The sequence below is a fragment of the Orcinus orca genome, chromosome 11, assembly GCF_937001465.1.
Source record: "Orcinus orca chromosome 11, mOrcOrc1.1, whole genome shotgun sequence".
Taxonomy (NCBI): domain Eukaryota; kingdom Metazoa; phylum Chordata; class Mammalia; order Artiodactyla; family Delphinidae; genus Orcinus; species Orcinus orca.
In genome coordinates, this window is record NC_064569.1 from 5,133,346 (window position 1) to 5,160,927 (window position 27,582).

General features: G+C 49.8%; 1 protein-coding gene and 1 long non-coding RNA gene across 5 annotated transcripts in view; one reads left to right on the top strand and one right to left on the bottom strand.

Annotated features, from left to right (window-relative positions):
• The first annotated feature begins 281 nt into the window (after positions 1-281).
• KCNA6 (potassium voltage-gated channel subfamily A member 6) overlaps positions 282-27,582 on the top strand; it is a 33,042-nt gene continuing 5,741 nt past the window's right edge. Inside the window, exons 1-2 of one of the 3 annotated variants that reach the window (XM_049693860.1) lie at positions 282-5,010; positions 6,116-6,288. In XM_049693860.1, coding sequence (XP_049549817.1) covers positions 315-1,901 — 1,587 coding nt within the window. In that variant the 5' untranslated portion in view covers positions 282-314 and the 3' untranslated portion in view covers positions 1,902-5,010; positions 6,116-6,288. Of the gene's footprint in view, positions 5,011-6,115; positions 6,289-11,918; positions 15,783-27,582 lie in introns of those variants that run through there. The other 2 variants (XM_049693861.1, XM_033404272.2) reach the window with 2 other exon arrangements.
• On the bottom strand, positions 5,854-18,967 carry LOC125960374 (uncharacterized). Of its 2 annotated transcripts, none has more exons than XR_007469942.1 (3): positions 18,800-18,967; positions 11,208-11,279; positions 5,854-8,770 (listed from the first exon to the last, which is right to left on the bottom strand). It is a non-coding gene; the product is annotated as an uncharacterized LOC125960374 (long non-coding RNA). The 2 variants fall into 2 exon arrangements; XR_007469943.1 differs by having other exon boundaries at positions 18,692-18,967.

Sequence of the window (27,582 nt, forward strand, 5' to 3'; positions counted from 1 at the left end):
GGGCGCGAAGCCACGCTTCTTTCCTGGCGTCCAGCTGCACACGCGCCAGGCTGCGGTTCCAGGTACCACAAGCTGTATCTAGCATCGGGCGCGGATAACTGGGGGCGCGGAGCCGAACCCTCCGCGCCCAGGTCACCTCCCCAGACCTAGCCCGGTGAAGACCAGGGCTTCGGGGCTTAGGGACCCGACGTCGGTCGTACCGCGAGCCCCACCCCGAAAAGAAGGCGCCGCCGAGAGCTGGGAGGCGGCGCCGCGCCCGGGAGGTCGTGTCGTGGGCGCCGTCCTAGTGGCGGGGAGCGCACCGCGGAGGGGACATGCGATCGGAGAAATCCCTTACGTTGGCGGCGCCGGGGGAGGCCCGTGGGCCGGAGGGGGAGCAACAGGATGCCGGAGACTTCCCGGAGGCCGGCGGCGGCGGCGGCGGCTGCTGTAGTAGCGAGCGGCTGGTCATCAACATCTCCGGGCTGCGCTTCGAGACGCAGCTGCGCACCCTGTCGCTGTTCCCCGACACGCTCCTGGGGGACCCCGGCCGCCGTGTCCGCTTCTTCGACCCGCTGAGGAACGAGTACTTCTTCGACCGCAACCGGCCCAGCTTCGACGCCATCCTCTACTACTACCAGTCGGGGGGCCGGCTGCGGAGGCCGGTCAACGTGCCGCTGGACATCTTCCTGGAGGAGATCCGCTTCTACCAGCTCGGGGACGAGGCCCTGGCTGCCTTCCGCGAGGACGAGGGCTGCCTGCCCGAGGGTGGCGTGGACGAGAAGCCACTGCCCTCCCAGCCCTTCCAGCGCCAGGTGTGGCTGCTCTTCGAGTACCCGGAGAGCTCGGGGCCCGCCCGGGGCATCGCCATCGTCTCGGTGCTGGTCATCCTCATCTCCATCGTCATCTTTTGTCTGGAGACGCTGCCGCAGTTCCGCGCAGATGGTCGAGGTGGAAGCAATGGTGGTGGTGTCTCCCCGGTGTCCAGGGGCAGCCAGGAGGAAGAGGAGGATGAAGACGATTCCTATACGTTTCATCCTGGCATCACCGCGGGGGGAATGGTGGCAGGGGGCTCATCCCCACTAAGTACCCTTGGGGGCTCCTTCTTCACCGACCCCTTTTTTCTGGTGGAGACGCTGTGCATTGTCTGGTTCACCTTCGAGCTGCTGGTGCGCTTCTCCGCCTGCCCCAGCAAGCCAGCCTTCTTCCGCAACATCATGAACATCATCGACTTGGTGGCCATCTTCCCCTACTTCATCACCCTGGGCACCGAGCTGGTGCAGCAGCAGGGACAGCAGTCCGCCAGTGGAGGCGGCGGCCAGAACGGGCAGCAGGCCATGTCCCTGGCCATCCTCAGAGTGATCCGCCTGGTCCGGGTGTTCCGCATCTTCAAGCTGTCCCGCCACTCCAAGGGGCTGCAGATCCTGGGCAAGACCCTGCAGGCGTCCATGCGGGAGCTGGGTCTGCTCATCTTCTTCCTGTTCATCGGAGTCATCCTCTTCTCCAGCGCCGTCTACTTCGCAGAGGCCGACGATGACGATTCGCTCTTTCCCAGCATCCCGGATGCCTTCTGGTGGGCCGTGGTCACCATGACCACAGTAGGTTACGGGGACATGTACCCCATGACGGTGGGGGGCAAGATCGTGGGCTCACTGTGTGCCATCGCCGGGGTCCTCACCATCGCCCTGCCCGTGCCCGTCATCGTCTCCAACTTCAACTACTTCTACCACCGGGAGACCGAGCAGGAAGAACAAGGCCAGTACACCCACGTCACTTGTGGGCAGCCTGCCCCGGACCTGAAGGCAGCCGACAACGGACTTGGCAAGGCTGAATTCTCGGAGGCCACCCGGGAGCGGAGACCCAGCTACTTTCCCACTCCACATCGGGCATATGCAGAGAAGAGGATGCTCACCGAAGTTTGACGGATGCAGGCCGGGCCTGCACGGAAGGAAGGACACTGGACAAACAATCCCTTAGGGCTCCTTGTCATTCTCCACTACTCGCACCCCAGCTCCAGGTGACTTCCTGACTCCCCCCCCACCCCTACACCCAGTGGCTGGCGCCAGGACCACACACCTGGACTCTCAATCTTGTTACTTGACCCCTGCAGCATCCAAGGTTTCTCCATCTAAGTGGCATTTTCCGAACTCTAACGGTGCCACCCATTCGTGCCCATCTTCTGTCACATGGATGAGATTTCCATCTGACCTTCGTCCCTCAAGACTCTGATTTTTCATGTCTGGGACTTGTAATATCTCTAGGAAGAGCGATGTTGACGAGATGGAAACCAGGCACACCTGGGTCCTTTTTCGCCTTAGCGTCTGTGGCTTTGGGGCATGCACCTGTCTTAGCTTCTGGCCACACGGTAACTGGCAGAAATGGGTGGACAGAAACAGTACTCCTCCTTTGTTTTCCTCCAGCGCCCTGTAACACCGGCTGCTCATCCTGAAGAGGACCCCTGGGAGAGCCTTCAGCTGCCCAGCCTGATACTACGCTATACATCTCTAATCTTGGATGGAATTAGAGAAACTACAATTACACTGGGCCATTTGGAGGATGTGAGAGTCAGTCCTGGACCAAAGGGGCCAATGGATTCTTCCAGGTGCGATCTGGCACGGTGGACACATCAGTCTTTGGTCTGCACCTCGTTCTCCCCACTCTGATCCCCTGACCCTCTCGAGCTTCCGGGAAGGCTCCTCAGAGCCAAATACTCTTCCTGTGCAGAGGAACTGGCAAAGGGGAACCCACAGAGCTGGGAGAAATGGCTGGATATAATCAAGCAGGCTTGACCGCTCATCAGAAGAGAGGCGCCACGGAGACAGTACCATCTAGGGGGGCAGAGGAGTCTTCTGCAGACAGCAGATTTCTCTCTCTCGCTTCCCCTGACCCTCTCTAGTCCTCCACCCTTCTTCCTGGGAGTCTGACTTAGGATTGCTGTTGAAGGCTTTCTAAAGCAGACTCCAGCCTAAACCCACAGACAGGTAGCAGCACACATTGGATGCTAGCGTGGGCTTTTTTTTTTTCCTTTCCATTTCGTGGGCAATGAGACAGGTGGTTTAGAGTAAGGAAGAAGCATTATTCCTTTGCTGACAGCCTCACTGTTCGAGGCTTTTGCTGAGTCAAGCAAACATTCTCCTGCTCTGGCCCTGGAGCTGCAGCCCACAGCTCTCACTGGTAAGGAGCCACTTAGACCAAGTCATCTTCTTCCGTTGTGAACCCCTGTTTCTGTCCCCTCATCACATTGTCATTCATTTGTTGCCTTGATCAACTGTGATGCACTGTTCTGAGCTCTCCTGGGTACAGTTCAGAAACCGGAAGGACTGTTAATGAGTTTTTAATTTTATAAACTAGGCTTTAAGGCTCCTTGATAAGAATTTTTTAAAAAATCTTTTCTCAAAGAGCAAACTTATGAGGGACAGACAGCCTCTTGAGGGTTTTCTTGAGAGACGCTGTCCGGATGTTGCCACACTTTACAGGGTAACTTGGGTGCCACAGTCCCTCTTTGTGCCTCAGTCTCCCCACCCATTCAATGGGAACATTCATGTCTTCCCCCCACCCCCACCTCATGGGGAATGGCCCGTGAGAACTCATCTGGGAGGCTGGGGATGACGCTATGCAAATGTGTGAACTTCCGTAATGGTTTCTAGTTCATTACCACGTTTCCCCATCCCCCACAGGCAAGGCCTCCCCCGAGAGTTCCTGCCTTGGATCCAGAGCCCATGCACAGGCCATTCTGGGCCATTAGCTCTTTAAATCCCTCCCTAGCCTCTCAAACTGGGCCTTGGTCTTTCTTCTTACCTTTTGGCCAGGAGGATGCTCTCTTTGGAGCGATCCAGTGGGATCCTTTTGGGGCCAGACACCATCATCTTGATTGGGAGCTTGGCTTCTCCAAACCTGAAATGCAGGAGGAGATGCTCATGATTCAGACACTTGCTCTGAGCCCATAGAATGCCAGGTTTCCAAATGTCTTCTGGAATATTACTCCTGGCAATTCGGGGGAAAGAGGAGGCCCACGCAGAGGCAAAAGCGATGCTCCCGGCGAGGGTAATGTTGGAACACGTATGCATGTGTCTCTGTATGTGTGTGTGTGTCATCCTCATCACCATTTCCTTTTCAAGTCAGAGCATGCCCGAAAGTAAAGGGTTTATGGAGAGCTGGGCTCTCCAGGGACTCTGGTTGCCGTAGCAACCTTCCAGACTGTTCTCTCTATCTTCTGATTTGGGCAGCCAGGGAGAACAGGAGACTACGTATTCCCAGCTTCTAAAAGGGGGACGCCTCTCACATATGGCTTTAGGGGCTGGTAGGGCTAGGACAGGGATGCGTGACCTTCGGAAAATGAAGGGGAAGTGGGTCCCCAAAGATTCCTATCTGGACCTTTCTTCCTGGCTTCCCCACCCAGTCACTGAAGCTGCCTCATCCCACCCCTGAGTCTTCAGAAACTTGAATGCCAAGCAACTGCCGGTGAAAGCAATGTCCATATTATTGTTTTTGAAATGGCCTTGGAGGGGACTAGCTTCTCCCGAGGTAGTCAAGCTGGGCCTCGCCAAGGGTCATACTAGTTTTAGTCCATAATAGCACTGCGGGGCACTCACGTCCTCAGAGAGAGGCTCCTCCCAGCACTGAGAGAGACAGAGAAATGATGCTTCTGCTTCCCAAGGAACAGTCTAGCTCTTGGGAGGAATCTCATAGGTGGTTCATCTTAAGATGTCGAAGAAAAACTGAGAGGCGGTGACCTGACCTAGTTCCTGTGAAGGATTCTGCCAAGTGACCCCCTCTGACTCTGAGCCTCTTGACGTGGATTTTGCTCCCTGAGCGCCGCGACAATCTGCGCCCAGTGTGGCTGTGACAGCTGGGGTGGCGATTCCGCAGCTGCCAGCAGAGGGGTTCAGGTCATCGTTACGCCTGACTCGGGCCCACAGGAGCGCCCAGAGGTCTTCCTGGATCTGTGAAGCTCGGCTGAGACGTGGGAGGTGACTCCTGCCAGATCGGCCCCAGGAGAGAAGGGGACAGCTGGCCGTCTTGGCACCCGAGGTAGGTTCTCCTGTTGGGGAATATCCTTCAGGCCAAATGAGAACAGGGGTGGGAAGGGCCAGAGGGAGGGCGGGAGAGGGTGTGTCTGGGGGAGGGGGAGGCTTTGGTTTCCTTTCCTCAGCGGCCACCTCGCTCTCTGTGTGTTTTTGTCTGCATGTACTTTACTCTCCTTCTCTGTTTCTGTTCCCACACTGGTACCTCCCTCCTTCATCCCCTTCATATATATATATATATAGATAGATATAGATATAATTTTTGTATTTATTTTGGCCGCGCCGGGTCTTCGTTGCGGCACGCATGTGGGATCTAGTTCCCTGACCAGGAATTGAACCCAGGCCTCCTGCCCTGGAAGCATAGAGTCTTACCCACTGGACCACCAGGGAAGTACCCCCTCATCCCCTTCTAATCACCCCCTTTTCTCTGTACTTTCCCCTTCCTTCTTTTATTCAGTGTCACTTCCTCTGCCTTGTGTTTCGTTCTCACGTCTCTGATTTTCCCCCATCTGCTGTTTGAACTTCTTCTGCCTCCTCTGTGTATCTTTCTCTCTGTCTCTCTCTTACATTCTCAGGGGCTGGGAGCACCTTGGGCATTTCCCTTGAGGTTGCTCGTTGGACTCTAGGACGGCTGTGACCTAGGGTGTTTGCTCAGAAGGTTGTTCTCCAGCTGGAGGACCCCCTTTTTCCTGTCATCTGGGTACAGCATCCTTCCCTAGGGTACTCACCTCTGTGGGCAGAGTCCCGAGCTTCTGGAGCAAGGGGAGATTGCTGTGGGTTTAGAAGATGTTTCGGACAAAATTTCTTGAATCTGCAAGGATAAAATAGAGAAGGAGAGAGAGAGAGAAGGAACCTGATAGCAATACATTTCAGAGAAATACTTTGTGTAGCATAGGACTATGCTCACCTCAGGGTCCCCCAACCTTAAGGAGCTTACAGAAAGGTTCAAGACAATGGCACAGTGGAAACAGTGAAATAAACACAGAAAAGAGGGCTTAGGAGGAAGGCATAGCGTGGAATTAGACTAGAAAAGGTCTTCATTCAAGGGCGACTTTCTGACTGCCCTTAATTCACTTGAAGGGTCTCAGAGCTGTCTCTCTTGTCCCCTGAAGGCAGAAGAAAAGCAAAGGACATAAATGTCAGTGGTGCAAGGTGCGGGGGACACTCCTTGGCATGATGGGTTAAGATTCACCAACCGGTCCAGAGGGAAGCTTGTGCATCTCCTTGCTGGAGGTCGTGTAGGCTGAGTCCCACCTGCATCAGGATATCAGGCGGCTTTTGGAGGGTAAGGGACATTTTCTAAAGGAGGATTGTGGTGACAGTTGTACAGCTCTATAAGGCAACCCAAAAAAGTCACTGAATTGTTAAAAAAAAAAGTGACGTGAGACTAATAACCTCAGAGTTTCACCTCTTGTCTGGGAGATGCTTTGGTTTTATAAATCTAGAGGTTAAGCCTCTCTAAAGATGGACCAGACTGCGTATTCAGGATGGAATGACAGTTTTTTTTCTCTGCCACACGGGGACACTTTAGAACTTTCATACAGTTGCTGCCTGCTCCTCCCTTCCAGTGCCAAGAGCTGTTTGTTTTCTTTTGTTCTGAATTTTGACAATGAAACCTTTGTGGGACTGACATGCCCCTTTCTTTTGGCTCTGAAGACAGGCCAAGCCATTCCTGGTCCTTACAGAGCCTGGTTAGCATGTACTGAACCAAAGGCAGAAACCGCCACCTTACCTCTGTACCTGGAAACTCAGAATTCCTTAAGAAATTACACAGGAGTCAAGGTGTTTTTCTCCTGGCCGGGTCCCTACCCTCCAGCTGCTGATGGGGCCCCGCAGGCTGTGGTGCTTCCAGGAAACAGAAGAAGTAGGGGTGAGAGTCTTCCCTTAGGTCGTCCTCCTCCAAGAACGCTCATTGGATGTCATTCCTCGCTCTCTCTCTCTCTTTTTTTAAAAAAATATTTATTTATTTATTTGGCGGGGCCAGGTCTTAGTTGCAGCATGTGGGATCTAGTTCACTGACCGGGGATTGAACCCGGGCCCCCTGCGTTGGGAGCGCTGAGTCTTAGCCACTGGCCCACCCGGGAAGTCCCTGTCGTTCCTCTCTTGCTCCTACTTGCCTTCCGCTCGCCAATCCCTTCCTTCACCACGACCCCCGACCCCTGCCCTGCTTTTCCTCACATGACACCTTCCGGTCCTGCTGTTTATCATGCCTTCTCTCCCCTGGCTGAGCCCTCGCTTTTGGCAGTGTTTTGTCCCCCAGCATCTCTCCATAAATGCCAAGATACATTTCCAGAGGACACCGTCCTCCCGGGACAATCTGGCTGGGACCTCCGGGCCGGCTCTGATTGGCTTTGACTGTCCGTTATTGCCCCGGGAAGCAAAGTTTGGTCTAATTCTAGCTTGTCAAGGTCACTCAGGGAAGGAAAAGAAATCCATTCTTTAAACCAAAAGATTTCCTTTCTCCATCCCACTTGACTCCGGGCTTCCCGGGGTGCGCGGCTCTCTTGGACCACAATAAGACTGGAGCCTAGGGCTTTTCGGGAAAGGGAACCTCTGGATGCAGACCACTGGGGATGAGGACAGATGGGCTCTTAGTTCTCGTGTTACCGTGTCTCCCCGATGAACCGCTCTCCTGTTCTGGGCTCGAGGTCCTTGTGGGGTTGGAGAGGGTCATTTCTTTCCCTTCCTTTTGCTCTGAACTCCTAGAGAAAGGCATTCATACCACCCCTTCGTCCCATATATTTTTAAAAATTTTTATTGGAGTCTAGCTGACTTACAATGTTGTGTTAGTTTCAGGTGTACAGCGAAGTGAATCAGTTATACATATACATAGATCCACTCGTTTTTAGATTCTTTTCCCATCTAGGTCATCACAGAGTACTGAGTAGAGCTCCCTGTGCTGTGCAGCAGGTCCTCATTAGTTATCTTTGGTCCTCATCCCCTTGCTTCCCTAAAGAAGGAGTGGAAACCTCTCAGTGAGCCCTTGGGAAAGGTTATCCAAAACAAGTGACTGCTCGTTCCCAGAACAAGAGAGAAAGAAGAGGCAGACACCATAGTCAATGCCCTCAAGACTGGTCGCACCTTGGCTGTCACCTAACCTATTGGGGGCCTAGCCCTGATGGGGTTTACGACAATTTTTTTTAATGGATTTTATTGAAGTAGAGTTGCTTTACCATGTTGTGTCAATTTCTGCTGCACAGCAAAGTGAGTCAGTTATACATATATATTCTTTTTCATATTCTTTTCCATTATGGTTTATCTGGGACAATTTTTTCTCCTTTTTGAGCACACCTCCGACCTCACCCTTGTTACTGTGGAGGGGCTTTTCCTTTAGTCTGTCCCGCGCCTGGCGGACACTCTTTGCCCGGCCCTAGAAAAATCCCGGAGCCTTAAGCAGCCTCTGTCACAGGTGCAGGGAACGCAGACAGACCCCGGCTCTTTGGCGAGAGTGAAACCAGCATGTCAAAGGAGCTGCAGCCGCGCCGTCTGCGGCCGTGCTATTTTTGACACGCTTGCTCTTGCTTCGAGGACTTGACAACCGCGGTTTCCAGGAGACAGACAAACCCGCTCTTGGCAGCAGAGACATTGTGCTTTGGAAAAAAAAAAAAAAAAAAAAAAGGAAGACAGTCCCGTGGCCAGGAGGGGCCGGGGGCCGGGACCACGCCTTCTTTCTCTTCCCGGGGTCTGGCACTGTCCGGTGACGTTGTGGATCTGAGGCTGTGGTACCGCCTCCACCGGGGAATCCATCCTCTCCCGTGGGAGTGGTCCTAACAGGAATGAGAATGGCGCCATTCATTTAAAAAAGCATCTCGAACACGTTCAGTCCTTTCAGACGTCGTGTCGTGTAACAGAGGTTGGGAGCCTGGACTCTGGAGCCAGATCGTCTGGGTTCAAATCCCACCTCTGCCACTCACCTGCTGGGTGATGTAGACCAAGTTCTGAAACCTTCTGTGCCTCAGTTTCCCTCTCTGTAAAACGGGGGCATAACGGGGCCAGTCTCACAGGGCTGTTTTGAGGGTTAGATGAGGTAGTTTAGGTACAATGTTATGTAATCTGTGACACCATGTGACACTATGTACACAGTGTGATAGGCAGCCATATGTGAGCACGACCCAGAGGTTGGTATTATTATCAATGCTGTTATCCTTCAACAACCAAATGCAGTGGGAAGGCTAGGCATTGTTTTCCTCTTTGGCAGATCAGACAGTTGAGGCGCAGAGGGCAGGTTCAAGGGCACCCGGCTTCCTTGTGGTCCATCGCCCTCAGGGGAGATGTAATGAACAGAACGCAGTGAGGGTCTGATTGGTACTAAGCAAGAAGAGAGAATGAATTCGTGGTTCCTAAATGTGTACATAGGCTGTTTTTTGTTTGTTTGTTGTTGGTTAGTTGTTTTTTTGGCCGCGCCGTGCGACATGTGGGATCTTAGTTCCCTGACCAGGGATTGAACCTGGGCCCCCTGCATTGGAAACGCGAAGTCTTAACCACTGGACTCCCAGGGAAGTCCCCCATAGGCTTTCATTTACGTGCCAGCTTGTCTTTTTGATGGAAACCCAGCGAGCATCATATGCTCTTTTCTTTCTGGGGCTCTGAGGGCACGGAGCTGCGTCCGCATCTCTCTAGAGGACCTTTCCTCACTCCATCACTCTTCTCCTCCCCTCACGTTTTAGCAACCTCGGCGGGTCACTCTCCTACAGCCTTCCTCACACACTTCTTCACGTCCTCCTCCTTGGGACAAATGCAGGCTCTCACAGTTAATCCTCGGGACAGAACCCAGAAGCTGGACCTGGCTCAGAGTTTTCATCCATTGTTCTAGCGGCTTTCAAACTCCCACTTCCCCCGTCCTCGCCCTCAGCATCCCTCTTTCACGTCCCACTGCACCCTTTCCCCTTTGCCGGTGGGGTACCCGCTGACATTCCTGGGCTGTTTTCCAGCTGCCCTTTCTTCCTTTCAGGCAGAGGGCAGGAGACCCCGGAGTCGGAAGACGCTGCTCCCCTGACTCCTGTGGGTCTCTGTTTGCTTCCACTGTGACTGAAGGACCACTGCTGCACTGGGGGTCCTGAGTCCGGCCAGAATGCCGTATGCACCCTCAGCTCATTCCCACAGCCACCACAGTGTCCCATGCGACACTGCCTTCCCCATCCTGGATTCAGAGCTGCCTTGCTTTTGGGGTCAGAGAACTTGGGTCTGAATCACTGTCTGTTAGCTGCACCTCGTTTAAACCTCTCCAAGCTTCTGCTTTGCCATCTGCAAAATAAGGAAGCAGATTCCACTTGCCCCACTTAGTTGTCGTGAGGCTGCAAGGGAAAGGGTTTAGCAGGCCAGACACTCTCAGCAGAGCCCCGTTCTCCCCTCTGCCAGGCAGCCTAGGGGGCCTCAGCGACACTGACCAGCAACCTGGGGTGACCAGCCACCTGCACCTCAAAGACAGGGGGTCCCAGTTGACTGCAGTTTTGTTCTCTGAAACCAACATTGAAATGAAATATGACATAAAAATAGACTCAGGGTAGCACGCTTAACTAGAAGGCTCTTTTCCTAAAGGATTCACAGCAGAATCTCTTTAAATAAATTACACTTAAGACATCACTTAAATATAGAGAAAGTAATCTGAATATGTCTTGTAAGAATATGGTGGATATACCGGTAATCTTTTTGGTTGGTTTCCAACCAAATACGATGCAGCGTCTCACTCAACCCCATCCCATGAGCATCGGCATATTGGGTAGAGCAGTATCCAGGGTCATAGATGGACAGATGAGAGAGCTGGGAGTGGTCATAAATGCCCCCCTTCGTGAAGGAGGGGTCTGATGTGGACAAGAGGAGTGACTGACCCATGGTCACACAGGCAGTCGGGGCAGAGCTGAGCTCAATGTTTTCTGACTCCAATGCAAGTATCTTTTTCTATGGAAAATGGAAACCTAAGGATTATTTAAACATTAAAAAAAAACAACTTTATTCATTTCCTACCCAACCAAACTCCTCCGCAGAGCTGTCCAGGAGGACATGGAATTAGTGCGTTTTAATTTCATCTCTCTCCCCTGACTTTCCAGGGGGCAGTTTAACCTTTTAGGGCTTCACTTTTTCTGTTAAATTTAGTGCCTGGGCTGCAGGAAACTGTCTTAGGTTAGAAACCAGGAAAGCTGGAGGTTATTTGAGACTTCTGTATTTTATAGAGGAAGGAAGGAATACAGAAGGTTGGCCTCTTACCCAGCAGTGCCAACTTCTGATGCCCTGGGAAACAGAAATCCGCTTCTAGGCTCTTCTCTGCCTTTTGTTGCCCTGGGAGAGAAAGAGAAGTTACCGTTGGGTTACAGATCACTTATAAATCACAGGACTAGGGGCAGGAAGAACTAAGTTTCCAGAGGCCATGGTAGCTGAGCCATAAATCAGACAGATGCTCGCCGGCTGCTTTAGGGCAATTTGGCATTTCTGGGAAGAGACAAAAGTCGGGTGTGCTGGGGGAAAAAAGCTTGTGGCCCGTGCAGGACTGCTCTCTGCTTTAGAAGACGGGTCATGCTAAATGTCTGTGCAGCATTCCAGACAGCTCTCACAAAGCACCTAACCTGAGACTCTGCACGTTACTCCTGACCAGATGTCTTACGCCGGTAATGTGTGGGCCAAATATGATGAGACACTGAGAAATATTGGACATGACAATTACATTTCCATAAAGGTGGGAAGAATAAAAGAATAAAACAAAATACAAGAAAAGTTGGGAGATTTCACGTGCAGACCTGGATATCTGTTTTCTTCTGGAAAACAGTAGGTCTGGTCTCCTTGGTCCTGTCCCTTTGGAAGGGCCGGGTGCTCTTGCCAGGTGCCCACGGAGGCTGGGGCCCCTGTCGCTTGCACTGTGCCCACAGCCTTGGGCTCCTTGTAGGAGGAAGACATCTCCCTATGTGTGCATTTCCACCGCAGGTGGGAATATCAGAGATGGAACGGGTGCCCCGTGCAGGGACAGGTGGCACCCGGCCTTCTTCATCTGGTGACCAGTGGACTCTGGCGCGTGTGGCCGCTCTCGGAAACCCTCCTGTGGGATTGCGTTGGACTGAGTCACAGCGGACTGTTAGGTCGGGGTGGGAGGAGGGTGGCTGTCAGACGTAGACAGTGGGGATGGAGGCGAGGGCTGGCAGCGGGAGAGGAGACAGTCACAGCTCCAGACAGAGACAGTCATGTGGCTGCAGGAGAGCAGGGGGCCTCGCAGCGATCAAGAACACACTAAGGCAATGTATAAATACGACACCGCCTCTGTCCCCTGGGGCTGTCTACCATCACCCTTGTGTAGGCGCTCAGCACCCGATGTTAGAATTATTGCAATAAAATCATTCAATCTGGAGGAAAAAAAAGTTATGTGCTCTGTCCGATTATGTAAGCAGGGAGATGTGTGAAACAATTAACGATTTCCGTCTAAAATGAGAAAAAGGCAAACTGCAGTGTTTAGATATTTCCGATCTGAAGATGACTTCCTGATGTCGGATAACTAGGCGTCCCCCATGCCTGCTGGCTGGGACTGGAGAGAATTGAGAGCAGGCATTCCTAAGGGGGGACCACGTGGCTTTCCTGGGTCAACATAGGCCCCGCAGCACGGGCTCTACATCTGTCAGCTGTCTGCGACATCATGACCCCACGGTCAGCCCCAGATCCCTTCCTGCCCCTCTTCTGAGATTCTTCCCAGCGAGTTTCAGCTCCCGGGGGAAAGCTCATGTCTGGGAGATTTACTAGCCGAAAGTTAAATAACTGTAGAGTTGGAATCATGTCCACCATTATCGCTTTGGGAGACAGATAAGAAAGTCTCTCCTCTTCTCATTGCTTTCTGTGTATCATTTCATCACAGTATCTCAGGGCTAGAATTCAAGTGGAGAGTCTGAAAAGCATTCTGAGTTACCGTCAGCCCCAAATCCTCAGGATTCCAAGAGAGGGGTAGATTTCACGCTGGTCATCCTTCACCGGGGACAGCTTTCACTGCTGTAAACCCAAGTTTAAAAGGATGCCGTAACCCTTTTCCTTCCCCTTCCCCCCAAATATTTACCGTTTCCAGGAGTGTGGAAAAAATGAAATCAGGTTAGGCTTAAAGGAAATCCATCATGGCCTTCCATCTTAATGCTTGTCGGCCTCACTTTTTCCAATAGATGCACTTCTAAAAAGTTGCTGTTTTTGCCATGAGTGTGTGTGCGCGCGCATGCACACCCGTATAAAAATAATAGACTCGGGGCTTCCCTGGTGGCACAGTTGTTAAGAATCTGCCTGCCAAAGAAGGGGACATGGGTTCAAGCCTTGGTCCGGGAAGATCCCACTTGCCGCGGAGCAACTGAGCCCGTGCACCACGACTACTGATGCTGCGCTCTAGAGCCTGTGAGCCACAACTAGTGAGCCCGCGTGCCACAACTACTGAAGCCCTTGAGCCTAGAGCCTGTGCTCCGCAACAAGAGAAGCCACCAAAATAAGAAGCCTGCGCATCGCAACAAAGAGTAGCCCCCACTCGCCACAACTAGAGAAATGCCGCGCACAGCAATGAAGACCCAATGCAACCAAAAATAAATAAAATAAAAAAATAATAGAGTCACTTCCTATCAGAGGTGTTTTCAATAGAAGGGGGCCTTTTCACATTAAAAAAATCACAATAGGGCCTTCCCTAGTGTCGCAGTTGTTGAGAGTCCGCCTGCCGATGCAGGGGACACGGGTTCGTGCCCCAGTCCGGGAGGATCCCATGTGCCGCGGAGCGGCTGGGCCCGTGAGCCATGGCCACTGAGCCTGCGCGTCCGGAGCCTGTGCTCCACAACGGGAGAGGCCACAACAGTGAGAGGCCCACGTACCGCAAAAACAAAAAACAAAAAACAAAATATAGTTAAATTTACAGGAGAATACCTAGTCTATAGAAAAATGCACCTCAGCTATTTTGTGGCCTACTACCTACCATCCTAATTCCTTCCTACAGTGGTGGGAAAAGGAATGCTCTGGTATTAGAAAGGGTGGGGATCGCTGACCAGATCTGAGAAAGAAAGAGCCTTTTGGTTTGTTAGCAGAAGTAGGGTATATTTTTCAAAATGTATGTTCAAAAGTGAGAACTCTAAGAGACGCTTTACCATTTTCCTCTCTTTCTTACTGCATTTTGGCTCTCGAGGTGCTGAATCTGCCAGGTGCAGCACTGCGTTTTCCATGCCTATCGCCGTGTCAGGAGAGGCGGGATGGGAAAGATGACACAGTTGGACTGTGGGGAAGGCGGGCATCATTTAATTCTGGGTCTGTCACTAACTTGCTGTGACCCTGAGCAAGCTGTGTGCCTGGCACCGGGCTGGCATTAGCTGTCGGTATTATCCTGTGTCCTGGTGTCTCCATCTGTAGAGTAAGGTGGTTGCATTAGACAATTTTTGAGCTTTTGCTGGGAAATTCTATGGTTGCTCAAGCCTGTTCATTAAATGTACAGCTGGTTCCCTCCATAACTTGGCAAACTTCATTGCTTGGCTTTTACCACCAGAGTGATCTTTTCAAAAGAGAGTTGGAGTTAACTTAAAATTTCAACTTTATATGGAATTATTTAATTTCAGAGGCTATCTACTCCAGTCTCTTATTTTACAAGATCAGAACTTAACACTTAAAAATATACTGAGCAGGGCTTCCCTGGTGGTGCAGTGGTTGAGAGTCCGCCTGCCGATGCAGGGGACACGGGGTCGTGCCCTGGTCCGGGAAGATCCCACATGCCGCGGAGCGGCTGGGCCCGTGAGCCATGGCCGCTGAGCCTGCGCGTCTGGAGCCTGTGCTCCGCAACGGGAGAAGCCACAACAGTGAGAGGCCCGCGTACCGCAAAAAAAAAAAAAAAAAAAAAAAAAAAAAAAAAAAATATATATATATATATATATATATATACTGAGCAGGTTATAGCAAAGTTTTGAAAGCAATGTCTTAATTTTTTATGTGATACCAAGTATGATAAATCCCTTCCTTCTGCTTTTCTGTTACTTTTTCTCTCTCCCTCTTCCCTGCTTCCCTCCCTGCTTTCCTATTTTTCTTAGATGAAGTCTATCTTAGTTATTCAGTGATTTCCAGATCTTTTAAATTTCAAAGTATCAAATAAACATTCCTCGGTGTTGGCTGCGTCAGCACCTTGGCGTTATGACTGGAAAAACATTGGGCACAGAGATATGCTTCTATGTTATGGAAAAGCAGGGGATGCAGACCAGCAGGGATGCTGACCTATATCCTCTGGGTCTCTGGCTCCCCAGCTGCAGAGGGAGCCTGTAGAAAAGACAAAGCAAAGAAAAGTTGGTACAGTTCTCTGGTATCTTCAAAGTAGAAGCTGGTTCTTTCCACTTCTGGGAAACCAAGGGCAGGCGTTGCAATCATATGCTGGGATGGTCCCACTGAACTGTGCAGTGGTTCTAAATAGTAAGGCCTGTCCAGCTCCGCCTGTCCAGCTCAGCCCCGGGAGCTGGGGCTGCACATCGGGGCCAGGGTCCCCCCGAGCCGGGTCCCAGTCCTGCACGGGCGCACCAGGTCCTGGTGCCTTTTGGTGTTTGTTCATCATCCTCATCCATTTAGTCTCCTTTCCTCCTGCTGGTGCACCTGACAGAGCAGCAGAACCCTGGCCGTGGACAGAGAAAGCCCATGTGAGCTCCGAGTATACTGTCTGACCCTGAGCAGATGGCTTGAAACAAACAATTTATTTACTGACTTTAAAAGTAGTATCTGGGGCTTCCCTGGTGGCGCAGTGGTTGAGAGTCCGCCTGCCGATGCAGGGGACACGGGTTCATGCCCTGGTCCGGGAAGATCCCACATGCCGTGGAGCGGTTGGACCCGTGAGCCATGGCCGCAGAGCCTGTGCGTCCGGGAGAGGCCACAACAGTGAGAGGCCCACGTACCGCAAAAAAAAAAAAAAAAAAAAAGTAGTATCTGCTCATTATGGAAAATTAGTACAATTCAGAAAAATATAAGGAAGGAAATGAAAGTACCCCTAATCCCACAACCAGAGACTTTCAGTGTCGGTATTTTACTGGGTTTTTCTTCCAGACTAGCTCTGTCTCTGCATCTGTATCTCTGTTGAGACCATTTTGTGTTTCATTAAAAAAAAAACCTCCATGTTATGTCTCTAATTTTCTCATGCAATTATTTTTAAAATAAATTTATTTATTTATTTTTGGCTGCATTGGGTCTTCGTTGCTGCACGTGGGCTTTCTCTAGTTGCGGCGAGCGGGGGCTACTCTTTGTTGTGGTGTGTGGGCTTCTCATTGTGGTGGCTTCTCTTGTTGTGGAGCACGGGCTCCAGAGCGCAGGCTCAGTAGTTGTGACGCACGGGCTTAGTTGCTCCGTGGCATGTGGGATCTTCCCAGACCAGGGCTCGAACCCATGTTCCCTGCATTGGAAGGCAGATTCTTAACCACTGCGCCACCAGGGAAGTCACTCTCATGCAATTATTATACAGCCGTCACATAGGTGCACCATCATTTTGGTAACCTATCCCTTACTGTGGGACATTCAGGTTGTTTTCTAGCTTTTTGTTCTAAATGATGCTACAGTGAACATTCTCCCTATAGATAAGTGTTCGCATTTATGACTGTCTCCTTAGGTTGTGTTCCTACAAGGGTCAAGCGGCATGAATAAATGGAGCAAATTATTTTCTTGGCCTCAGCTTCCTCACCTATCATAGAACAACAACAGAAACAACAATAATTAAGAGCAGCAAACACTTCCCCAGCGTAGTGTGTGCAGCCACATTTCTATGAGCTTCGCGTATACCGACTCAGTTACTCTCCCAGCAGCGCTATGAGCATCCCCAGCCCAGGGGAGCCACTGGTCCAGGATCACACGGCTAGAAAGTGGGGGTTGGGATTTCACCCCAGGCAGCCTGGCTCCAGCATCCTTGCTCTCAACCGTGATGCTAATACTGCCTCCATGAGATGGGGAACAATCCCCAGAGAGCCATTGGTCCTAAGGTCATCTGCATCACGTGATTCTCCACCAGCCACGTTCCCAAGTAGCACGGTTGCCTAGTGTGAGTCCCCCGCTCCTTGAATCCTCCTCACCCCTGCATTTATGTGCATTTGTATGCGTGTGTGTGTGTGTGTGTGTGTGCGCACGTGCGCACACACGCGCTTGTATGATCTCAGGAATGGAACAGAGCCAGCAGGGAGAGTGTGGAGCAGAAAAGCCTGACATCTATTGACAAAACAATAAAACCCTGCGAATGGGTGTTATTATTATGGATAACTCATCATGGTATCCTCCTTTCCTTAAGGTTCCCAGCCTCTATGGCTGGGAAATTTGTCACGTTATAATTGGGTTGTCATCCCAGTGGAGCAGGAATGGGATGGGATGTGCTGTCTAGCACGACCCTGTCCCAGAAACACATGTCATATGCCTCGAGGAGGGCACGTCCCCTCCCAGAGCAGCTCCGCCCACGCTGTCTGGAGCAGTGTGATACCCGCGGGTGTGATTATGCATCCTGCAGGGAAGGAGGGAATCGACAGACTTATCACAGAATGAGGGTCCAGGCTGCCTTATTGCATGTTCAATACAGAGATTGCCTGATGCAGGAGATCTGGGAGAAGCCGAGGATCAGCCTCTCTAATACGTGTGCACTACGTGATAATCTTCAGGAAGCCTGGGGAGGTCTTAGGTGGTGAGTCTCCACCTTTCCAGGGCTTCAGAATCACCTGAGAATCTTTTTAAAAAGTATCACTTCCTGCCCCCTCTGCTGTCTTAACTCCTTCCTGCTCCAGCCCAATTTGAATCATTAATTTTGGATGGGGTCCAAGAGCAACATTTTTTTTTTTTTTTTTTTTTGCGGTACGCGGTCCCTTCACCTGTTGTGGCCTCTCGCGTTGCGGAGCACAGGCTCCGGACGCGCAGGCTCAGCGGCCATGGCTCACGGGTCCAACCGCTCCGCGGCATGGGGGATCTTCCCGGACCGGGGCACGAACCCGCGCCCCCTGCATCAGCAGGCGGACCCACTGCGCCACCAGGGAAGCCCCCAAGAGCAACATTTTTAAAAAAGCTTCTCAAGAGATTGTAGGGTGCAGCCACAGTTGGGGACCGCTAGTCTAAGAGGTTCTGGCGATAATGACTTACACCTTCACATTTAAGTGCCCTTGACATTTTACAAAGCTCTTTCACAACGGAACATCACAACAGTCCACTCAGGTCAGTAGAGCGGGCATTTTTATAACTTTCCGTGGCCCGCAGAGGTTTACTGAGTTGGCCAGGGTTGCACAGCTTCTTCCTCAGTCACAGTGGAGGTTCCCTGCCCAGCCCAGCCCAGTCCTGCCAGGCCCTTTGGGAAAGGGCAGCCTCCCCTCCCAGAGGATCTTCCAGGAGAGAATCTTAGCCTCCACCAGCTGCCTCTCTAGCGTGGAGGCTCTTCCTTTCCATTCTTATCTGAATCCCTTCTACCGCAGCCCCTCTTCCTCCCCAGAAAGCCTCCTCGTGAAATGTGCCAACACATCTTTTCTGCAAGCTCCACCCCACGTAACAGATAACGGCCCCGAGGGACACAGGGGTCTGACCCCCAGCCCCAGACCTAGCCCTTCACGGCTGATCCTCTGCGTTAGCGCCTGGCGGGAGTGGGCAGGGCCGCCCAGGGCCCCCCTTTGCTTCTCCCTAGTTGGCACCTCCCATCCCAGTTCCCTCTTCACCACCAGAGCTTCTCTCCTGCACCCACTCCCTTCCCATCCCGCCCCCAGAACAACCTTCAGGCCCACCTGAGTCCTTCCTGTGAGCCCCTGCAGTGGTGGGTCTCCTCTCTGGACATCTGGGATGGACTGGCGCTTAACAAGGTGGACCAGGGAGAGGAAGACAGAAGTAGGTACCTGCACACGCCTGCTGCCGTCCTCTGCCCAGCACACCAATTATTGGCTCAAACTCTCCCCCGACTCAAAGCAACGACCTCTGTTTCTCGTTCCTCCTTCCTCTCCTTGTTCAAACCTTTTCCCTCGCGCAGGCTGTACCCTGGACCGGCTCCCAGGGACTGCAGGCTCTCTGTGTCAGAATCCTGCCTCCTTGGTCCCTGGGATGCAGGGAGGGGGGCGGGGCGGGCAGGAGGCGGGGTTTGGCTTCTGGGCGCTGCAGGCTGCAGTGCTGCCCCGCAGGAGGAGGTGCAGGTGCAGGTCCCCTCCTTCCTTTCACCTGCTCAGCAGCCTTGTGACACGTGACACCACCACCTGGCACACGCCCTCCGAGTGCCCTTCTTTCTCTCTTCCCGGCCTGCCCACCGCAGGTTAATTGCTTTGGAGGGTTGGTGTGGAGGGTCAGTTAACGTCCTCATGACTTTTGATCCCCGAGGACCAACTTTCAGGAAAGGCGTGTCCTCTGCTCTCAAGGCCGGGCCCCCGCTCTGGCCTGCTGCTCTTATACAAAAACTCTGTGCAGCCTTTTCTGCCAGGAGAGAGGAGAGAGGATTTGGAAGGAGGGAAGAGGTGTATGACGGGCTCTCCTTTCCCAAAACAAAGGAAGCAAAGGTGTAGTTTCCCAGGGCCTGGAATGGCTGGCTTGGTGAACCTTTACCGTTCTGGTTGGGTGTCATCAGACAGAATGGCTATTAGTGGGTCCAAGGGCCCGTCACTGTGACCCCCCTGAGCCTCTTTCCAAAAAGCTGTGAGTTGGGACAGAAGGCCCTAGTGTGGTCTGGGCTATAGTCTCTCGGTGGAAGAGATGGAAAACCTCCCAACCATGAGAGCGGGAAGGGGTCTGATCCATCATCCAGCTTCCCTTTCTCATGTTTTTTTTTAAACATCTTTATTGGAGTATCATTGCTTTACAATGGTGTGTTAGTTTCTGCTTTATAACAAAGTGAATCAGCTATACATATACGTATATCCCCATATCCCATCTCTCTTGCGTCTCCCTCCCACCCTCTCTAACCAACCCCTCTAGGTCATCACAAAGCACTGAGCTGATCTCTCTGTGCTATGCGGCTGCTTCCCACTAGCTATCTATTTTACATTTGGTAGTGTATATAAGTCCATGCCACTCTCTCACTTCATCCCAGCTTCCCCTTCCCCCTCCCCGTGTCCTCGTCCATTCTCTCCGTCTGCGCCTTTATTCCTGTCCTGCCCCTAGGTTCTTCAGAACCATTTTTTTTTTTTTTAGATTCCATATATATGTGTTAGCATACGGTATTTGTTTTCCTCTTTCGGACTTACTTCACTCTGCATGACAGACTCTAGGTCCATCTACCTCACTACAAATAACTCAATTTCGTTCCTTTTTATGGCTGAGTAATATTCCATTGTGTATATGTGCCACATCCTCTTTATCCATTCATCTGTTGGTGGACACTTAGGTTGCTTCCATGTCCTGGCTATTGTAAATAGAGCTGCAATGAACATTGTGGTACATGACTCTTTTTGAATTATGGGTTTCTCAGGGTATATGCCCAGTAGTGCGATTGCTGGGTCATATGGTAGTTCTATTTTTAGTTTTTTAAGGAACCTCCATACTGTTCTCCATAGTGGCTGTATCAATTTACATTCCCACCAACAGTGCAAGAGGGTTCCCTTTTCTCCACACCCTCTCCAGCATTTACTGTTTGTAGATTTTTTGATGATGGCCATTCTGACTGGTGTGAGGGGATGCCTCACTGTAGTTTTGATTTGCATTTCTCTAATGGTTAGTGATGTTGAGCATCCTTTCATGTGTTTGTTGGCTCTCTGTATATCTTCTTTGGAGAAATGTCTGTCGAGGTCCAGAGATATTACTTGATCAGCCCAAGGCCACATGGCTTTGGTGGCCACTTTGTAATAGAGCTGGGTCTGAAGTCTAAAGTGCTAGCTCACTTCCTCTCTTACCTAAGACACAATGCCTCTACAACGAATCTCCTATGAAAGCGTGCGGTGACTCTGAGGGGTCATGGTCGCCTGGCACCGTGTGAGGGCTTCGCGGGCAGAGCACGGATGCAGCCTCAGACCTGGTGGGTTCAAATCCTGCCTCTCCTACTCGCTAGCATTGAGGTCTCGGGCACCTTTCTTTCTCTCTTGGGGCCTGGTGCGCCTCAGCTATAACATGGGGATCATTGCACTTATTTTATAGAACTACCGTGAGGGTTTTCTAATGGAGATAAGATATATTTAGCACATAATCATTGCTCAATGAAAGAAAGAATTGTCCTTGGGCAAAATAAATAATACTTGCCCTCTTCCCCGGGTTCTAATTCTGAAGCTGGTTTGGTTTGGGGATTATTTAGCGCCTTCATGCTTGCAGTTGGGGGCAGAGAACGGGGGAGGGGTGGCCTTCTTTTTTTCACCTCTCCAGGCCCCGAGGGGGATGATCCTGCAAAGAGCTGGGTGTCACCCTGCAGCCTGTGGTCATGCCTCTCAGGCTCAGGCAGCCCAGACGTAGAGGGAGATGAGCCAGACCTTGGCAACTCAAAAGAATCAGGAATTTAACCTTCCTGGGAGGCAGGTGCTCCTGGTAAGGAAGAGCAGGGAATTCTGGGGGCTGGAGGGGGTCGGGAGAGGTTTCCCAAAGAAGTCAACGCATCAGCCGGGCCTTGCAGGATGAGTAGGAGTTTTCAGGATTAAAAAGAAAATTCTTAATAGCAGGAACGGCTTGAGCAAAGGCAAGGGAACCCAAGAAAAGGAGGATGTGTTCAAGGCACTGGGAACTTGGGACACATGGGGTGGGGCAAAGGGTGCAGGGGAGGCTGGAGAAAGAGGCTGGACTCAGATGGTGAAGAGCCATGAAGCTGTTAGGAGTTCGATGCATTGGAACTTCTGATGCCTGTGGGAGCAGCAAACGTTGTCAATCAGAGACAGGACCTGCTCAGATGCTGTTCTGGAATGATCCCAAATGCTGGCTGATGTGAGGACAGGAGTGGGAAAGAGGCTAGAGAGTGGGGGCCCTGGCCCAGCACATCGTGGGGAGAGGTGTAGGAGTGGTCCACTGTAGTCGGGAGGGATGTTTCATCGCTGACACTGTGTATCATGGATGGCAGCTGTTTGGGGTCAGTTTTATTATTGTGGACGAGGCGATCCTTCACTGCCTGTGTGGGGACAGACCTCTCTCAAAGCAGTGCCCCTGATGTGCTCCTGAGGGAAGGCGCCTGTGGGAAACGAAGTGGAAGAGGTTTGGGTCACGTACTGAGCATCTGCTGGGAGCTTTGGATGGACGGGCTGAGTGTGGGCTCTGCGGGTTGGAGGTCGAATTGAAAAGAGCCATCGTATTTGGGATGCTGCTGCACCAGGCTGCAGAAACTGTCTGCCTCTAAGAGTTTCTTGAAAGTGGAAGAGGCCCACGTGCTCTTGGAGGATGTGGAGAGAAGGTGGGGTGGGGGTAGGTGTCACTATCCTGCTGACCTCAGGGGCATGGGTCTCACAAACCCCATCTCTTCTGGCCACGTTGGCTCCCCTTGACCCTCAGGGAGCCAGAGATGCCTTCCTTCAGGCTGCCGGGAGCAGGTGGGAAGGAACAGCGTCTCTTTTGTGCCTGGAACTTCCTCCATAAAATAGTCAGGGCTGCCAGGAAGTCATCAAGGGGAGCCGTTTGACAAGTAGAGTTATTCAGAAGGAAAAGCTTTGCCTGCCAGTCTCCATCCCTCCAGGCTTCTACAGGTGTCCATCTCCCACCTTTGCTGTCCTGGGGAACTGTAGCATCGTAACATCCACACACCAGAGGCTGCAGGTATTATCGTGGGTGCTCTCGGTGGAGAGCAGAACCTGGGGACAGCAAGAGCACTTCCCTTGACCTCCGATCGCTTTGCAGCCTAAATGAAATGTGATTCCATGGTCCAGGTGACTCAGTTGCTTCTGAAAAGCGGGCAGATTCATCTGTCTGCCATTGGCCTGCCTGACTTTGAACAGTCTCACCTATGTGTTGTACCTCGGTTTCTTGGGAGGGATGTTGGGTTACTGTGAGAAATAACAAACGAGATGAATTGCATATTGAATGTCATCTCACGGGTAAATGCACACGAACCATTTTATTATATTTTCATATAAGTATAAGAAACAGAAATGATTTATTGGAAATCTGGAGATAGCTCATGTCCATCTTAGACGGCGTAAGACAGTGTGCTTATAAAGTGGAAACTTTGCAGTTATCCAGCCAACGTCACCGATGGAGTCAGCTTTGATTAATGCTCTGGAGGTTGCATGATGCTGCTGGGCATTTGACACGACTCAAGTGAACCCCAAACTTGCTCTCAGGTCTTGATAGCTTCTGGGAAGTTAGAGGAAAATGGTAGCACTGAGGAGACTTCCTCCACCCACTTTAAATGAGGTTCTATTGTGAGCTTTTCCTGTGCTTGGCTTCAACCAGAGCTATCTGTGGGAAGTTAGACTTTCTGGGGGTTATTTTAGCTCAACTAGTAGTGAACCCAAGCCCAACAAAAGAGTTCTGTCTGTGATGTGAGACCAAAATTCTAAGTCTAGACCAGAAGGTGGTGTGGCGCAGTGGCGGAATGTAGGGCTGGTGTCTTGATATCCTGGTTCTTTCCATCTTGCTATGTGATTTGGGGTAACTATTTAACCTCGTGGAGCCTCAGATTCCTTATTTGTGAAATAGAGAAAATAATGTCTATCTCAAAGGCTGGGTAGGCTTATTCATGAGATAATGTAGTTAAAATATCTTGAACACAGGAAGTGATGAATAAAGTATTGTTATTATTTTAATTAGGCTATAGAACTTAGGTGTTGGTGATTCTATAATTAAATGGGGCCAGTTAGCTTTCTTTTGGTTACAAGAGACTAAAACGCTGGCTCAAACCAATTTAATCAAAAAGGGTTTAATAAAAGTTCATTTACAACTGGGCTTCCCTTAGCAGGATACCATAGAACAGGACGAAGCATGGAAGGTTGTAGGGGTCGAATGACTCTTTAGTAGTCGTTTAGCAAATGAATTTTACCAAATTTAGCAAATGAAAGTCCAGGATGCCCAGGTAATTTAATGAATAGCTCTAACTGCTGAAGTTTTGTAATGTATTGAAAAAAGCTGAGTATGAGACATTTAGGCTGTCCTGAGAAGACCAATACGGGAAGCAAGACAAAATCATTAAATGTAGAACATGTCCTAAATCTACAGGTTGCCTAGCAACCCTCCACTTGTTTAGGGTATTTCCGCCCATGAAATTCTACCCATACCTATAAGTAGCGCTTTTAGCTAGTGCTATTAGACTCAATTAATTTAATTCCTATATCAATTAAATTATCCAGAGCCTGTGCTGGAAAATTCAAGATAAGTCTAAGATCCATAGTATGTTATTTGAAAATAATAGAATTCTTTTAAAAAGTTGGTCTCCGAGTCCAGCATGATCCAGGAAGTGACATTTTTTCATCCCTCTTAATGTAATTCTGCTGTCCATGTTGACTGTAGATGATGGTAAGATGGCTAGTAGCTCCAGACATATCCTCCCAGGTTCTAGCCCAACAAACAGAGTCTTTTATTGACCTGGAAAAATCCATGATCTGATTTTCATTGGTCAGAATTCCACCTCATTCTCTTATCTGGGCAGATTATTAGACCAGGGGAATGGTCTGCTCTGACTGGACATATCTGGGTCACCTGCACAGCCTTGGAGCCAGTGCTGGAGTCACTTTCACCCAAAGCCTACAGGCTGAGTGTGGAGTGTGGAGATTGCTTTTCCAGAGGAGAGCTGGTTCTCTGAAAGGAAAAGAAGAGACAGCATAGGTGCTGGGTAACCAAAAATGCAGCAGTCTCCCTCCCCAAACAAACAAACAAACAAACAAACAAACAAACAAAACAGCAAGTATCTATTACATCCAGGTTCTTCTTTGCCGCCCTTTAGCAAAAGAAAAATGTCATAGCTTAGGTAAATCAACACCAAACTAGGACAAGAAACATGTACCTGACTTTAGGTGAGGAATTCCTAAATCCACACATGGGCTTGCTGCTGCAGATTTTAAGATTATCCAAGAATGCTTTTGCATAATTCTTTTTTTTTAAGTTACTGGTTCTTCCCCGCCCCCCCTCCAGATTATGAAGATAATGCAGTTGATTCTTGAACGACGTGGGTTTGAACTGAATGGGTCCACTTTCACACAGAGTTTTCTCAGTAAATGCACACTACAGCACACAGTCCAAGGCTGGTTGAACCCGAGGATGTGGACGAGGGTGACTCAGACTTCTGACTGTGTGGAGGGTCAGCACCCTAGATCCCTGAGTTGTTCAAAGTTCAGCTGAAAATGAATAAAGGTGTATAGAGCAAAATAAGTCACCAATAATCCCACAACCCAGAGATCATTCCTTTCATCTTGGTATAGTTATTCCAGATGATTTGTGAGTGTGTATTTATGTGTCTTGTACATATAAAATACTTTAAAAAATGAAATCAAACATAAACTTTATTACCTTTTAAAATGCAATAATATATTCTGGAAATCTTTTCATCTTAAAGTGTAAATTTTAGAACAAAATTTTTTAGAACAAAATTTTAGATTTTACACAAAAATACCATTACTATTTAACCACTCTTCTATTAATTGTTTTTCGTGATTGTAAGCAACACATATCCTTACCTGTACATGCTTATCTATTTGCTGATGATTTCTTGTGAATAAATTCCCAGAAGTGGAATTTTTGTGCTAACAATTATGTACGCCTTAAAGATTCTGACATTTTGTATTACTAAAATGCCCTTCAGAAAATTGTACCCGTACTGGGTAGGTTGCCAGATAAAATACAGGATGCCCAGTTAATTCGGATTTCAGATAACAGTGAAATTTTGTAGGATAAGAATGTCCCAAATATTGCAGAATCATTTGAAATTCAAATTTAACTGTGGGTCCTGGGAACCCCAGTCTCGGGTCTGGCCACCTTAGTGCACCAACAGCCGTTCCCTCCGAAGTCTGGCCATCTCTGGGGATGCTACCATCTAATGGGTTTGGGTCCCTGCTCTTCTCCTACTCTGACCTCTGACTTTTTTTTTTTTTTTTCCTGGATGTAAGGGAGGAATCTCTACTTCTCATATTGTATCAGTCTGCTAAGGCTACCATAATGCAGTGTCACAGATTGGGTGGCTTAAACAAGTAATTAAATTATTAAATTTATTTTCTCATAGCTCTGGAGGCTGGATGTCCAAGATCAAGGTGCCAGCAGATTCAGTTTCTGGGGAGGGCTCTCTTCCCATTTTTGAGGACCGCCGCCTTCTCACCTTCTGGCTGTGTCCTCACATCACCCTTTCTTGGCACACACACGAGCTCCAGTGTCTCTTGTATATGGACACCAATCCCACAGGACCGGGCCCTACCCCTCGCACCTCATTTAAGCTTGGTTACTTCCTTAGAGGCCCCGTCTCCAAAGATAGCTGCCCTTGGGGTGGGGAGCTCGGGCTTCAGCATATGAATTTTGGTGCGACGCAAACATTCCATTCATAACATGTATCTTTAAAGGTGCTTTCCTCTTATTGCTTTCCAAGACTCTAAAGGAGTTCAGGCTTTCGAAAAACACCACAGGCAACCTCTGCTTATTAATGAGGTAGTAAAATGTGTCCGTTAAACTCAGAAGCTTCCGGAAGAACTCAACTGAAAGATTTATAACCTTCATAAATTGAATATTTGTTTATCAAAGCCATGGATCCTCTAAATAATCTTTTTGGCACACAAAAGCACCTTGTGGGAACATAAAAAGTGCACATTGACATTTATACACATGTATATATGCATAGGAAAAAGACCAGAGGTATGTTAATAACAATAATAGACACAGCTACCAATTACTAAACATTGTGCTGCACAAAAATATTACCGTAAACCGTCACACTGTAAGACAGCTTCAATTATTATTTCCATTTATCAGACGAGGTCACCACATAAGTAACTGGGCTAAAACCGGTTCTGTGCGACTCCAAAGGCAAAGAGTGTGTACGTTTTAGAATCAGAAGGATTATTTCCACCTTGGTCAATGGATAGAAATGAAAAGACAAACAGAAGAGATTCCAGCTCTCTGTGAGAGTATTTATGTCACCAACCAGCTCTGAATGTTCTAGTTGGGAAGGGTGACTGTTAACTTGACGGGCATTAAGTGGCATCTTGTGTAGTTTGCCTTTTGTTGCTAATTATAATGTCCACATGCTCTTTTGTTTTAACTTTTTATTTTATATTGGAGTATAGTTGAATAACAAGGTTGTGATCGTTTCAGGTGTGCAGCGAAGTGATTCAGTTTTACATTTTCCCACTTAGGTTGTTACGTAACATTGAGCAGAGTTCCTTGTGCTATGCTATATAGTGGGTCCTTGTTGGGTATCCATTTTAAATATAGCCGTGTGTACGTGTCGATCCCAAGCTCCCAATCTATCCTTTCCTCCGACCCTTCCACCCCTGGTAACCATAAGTTCGCTGTCTAAGTCTGTGAGTCTGTTTCTGTTTTGTAGATAAGTTCATTTGTATCATTTCTTTTTAGATTCTGCATGTAAGCAATATACGATAGTTTTCTTTCTCTGTGTGACTTACTTTACTCAATATGACAATCTCCAGGTCCATCCATGTGGCTGCAAATGCCATTATTTCATTCTTTTTCATGGCTGAGTAATATTCCATTGTATATATGTACCACATCTTCTTTATCCATTCCTCTGTCGATGGGCATTTAGGCTGCTTCCATGTCTTGGCCTCATGCTGTTAAAGATAATGGTGAACCCTAA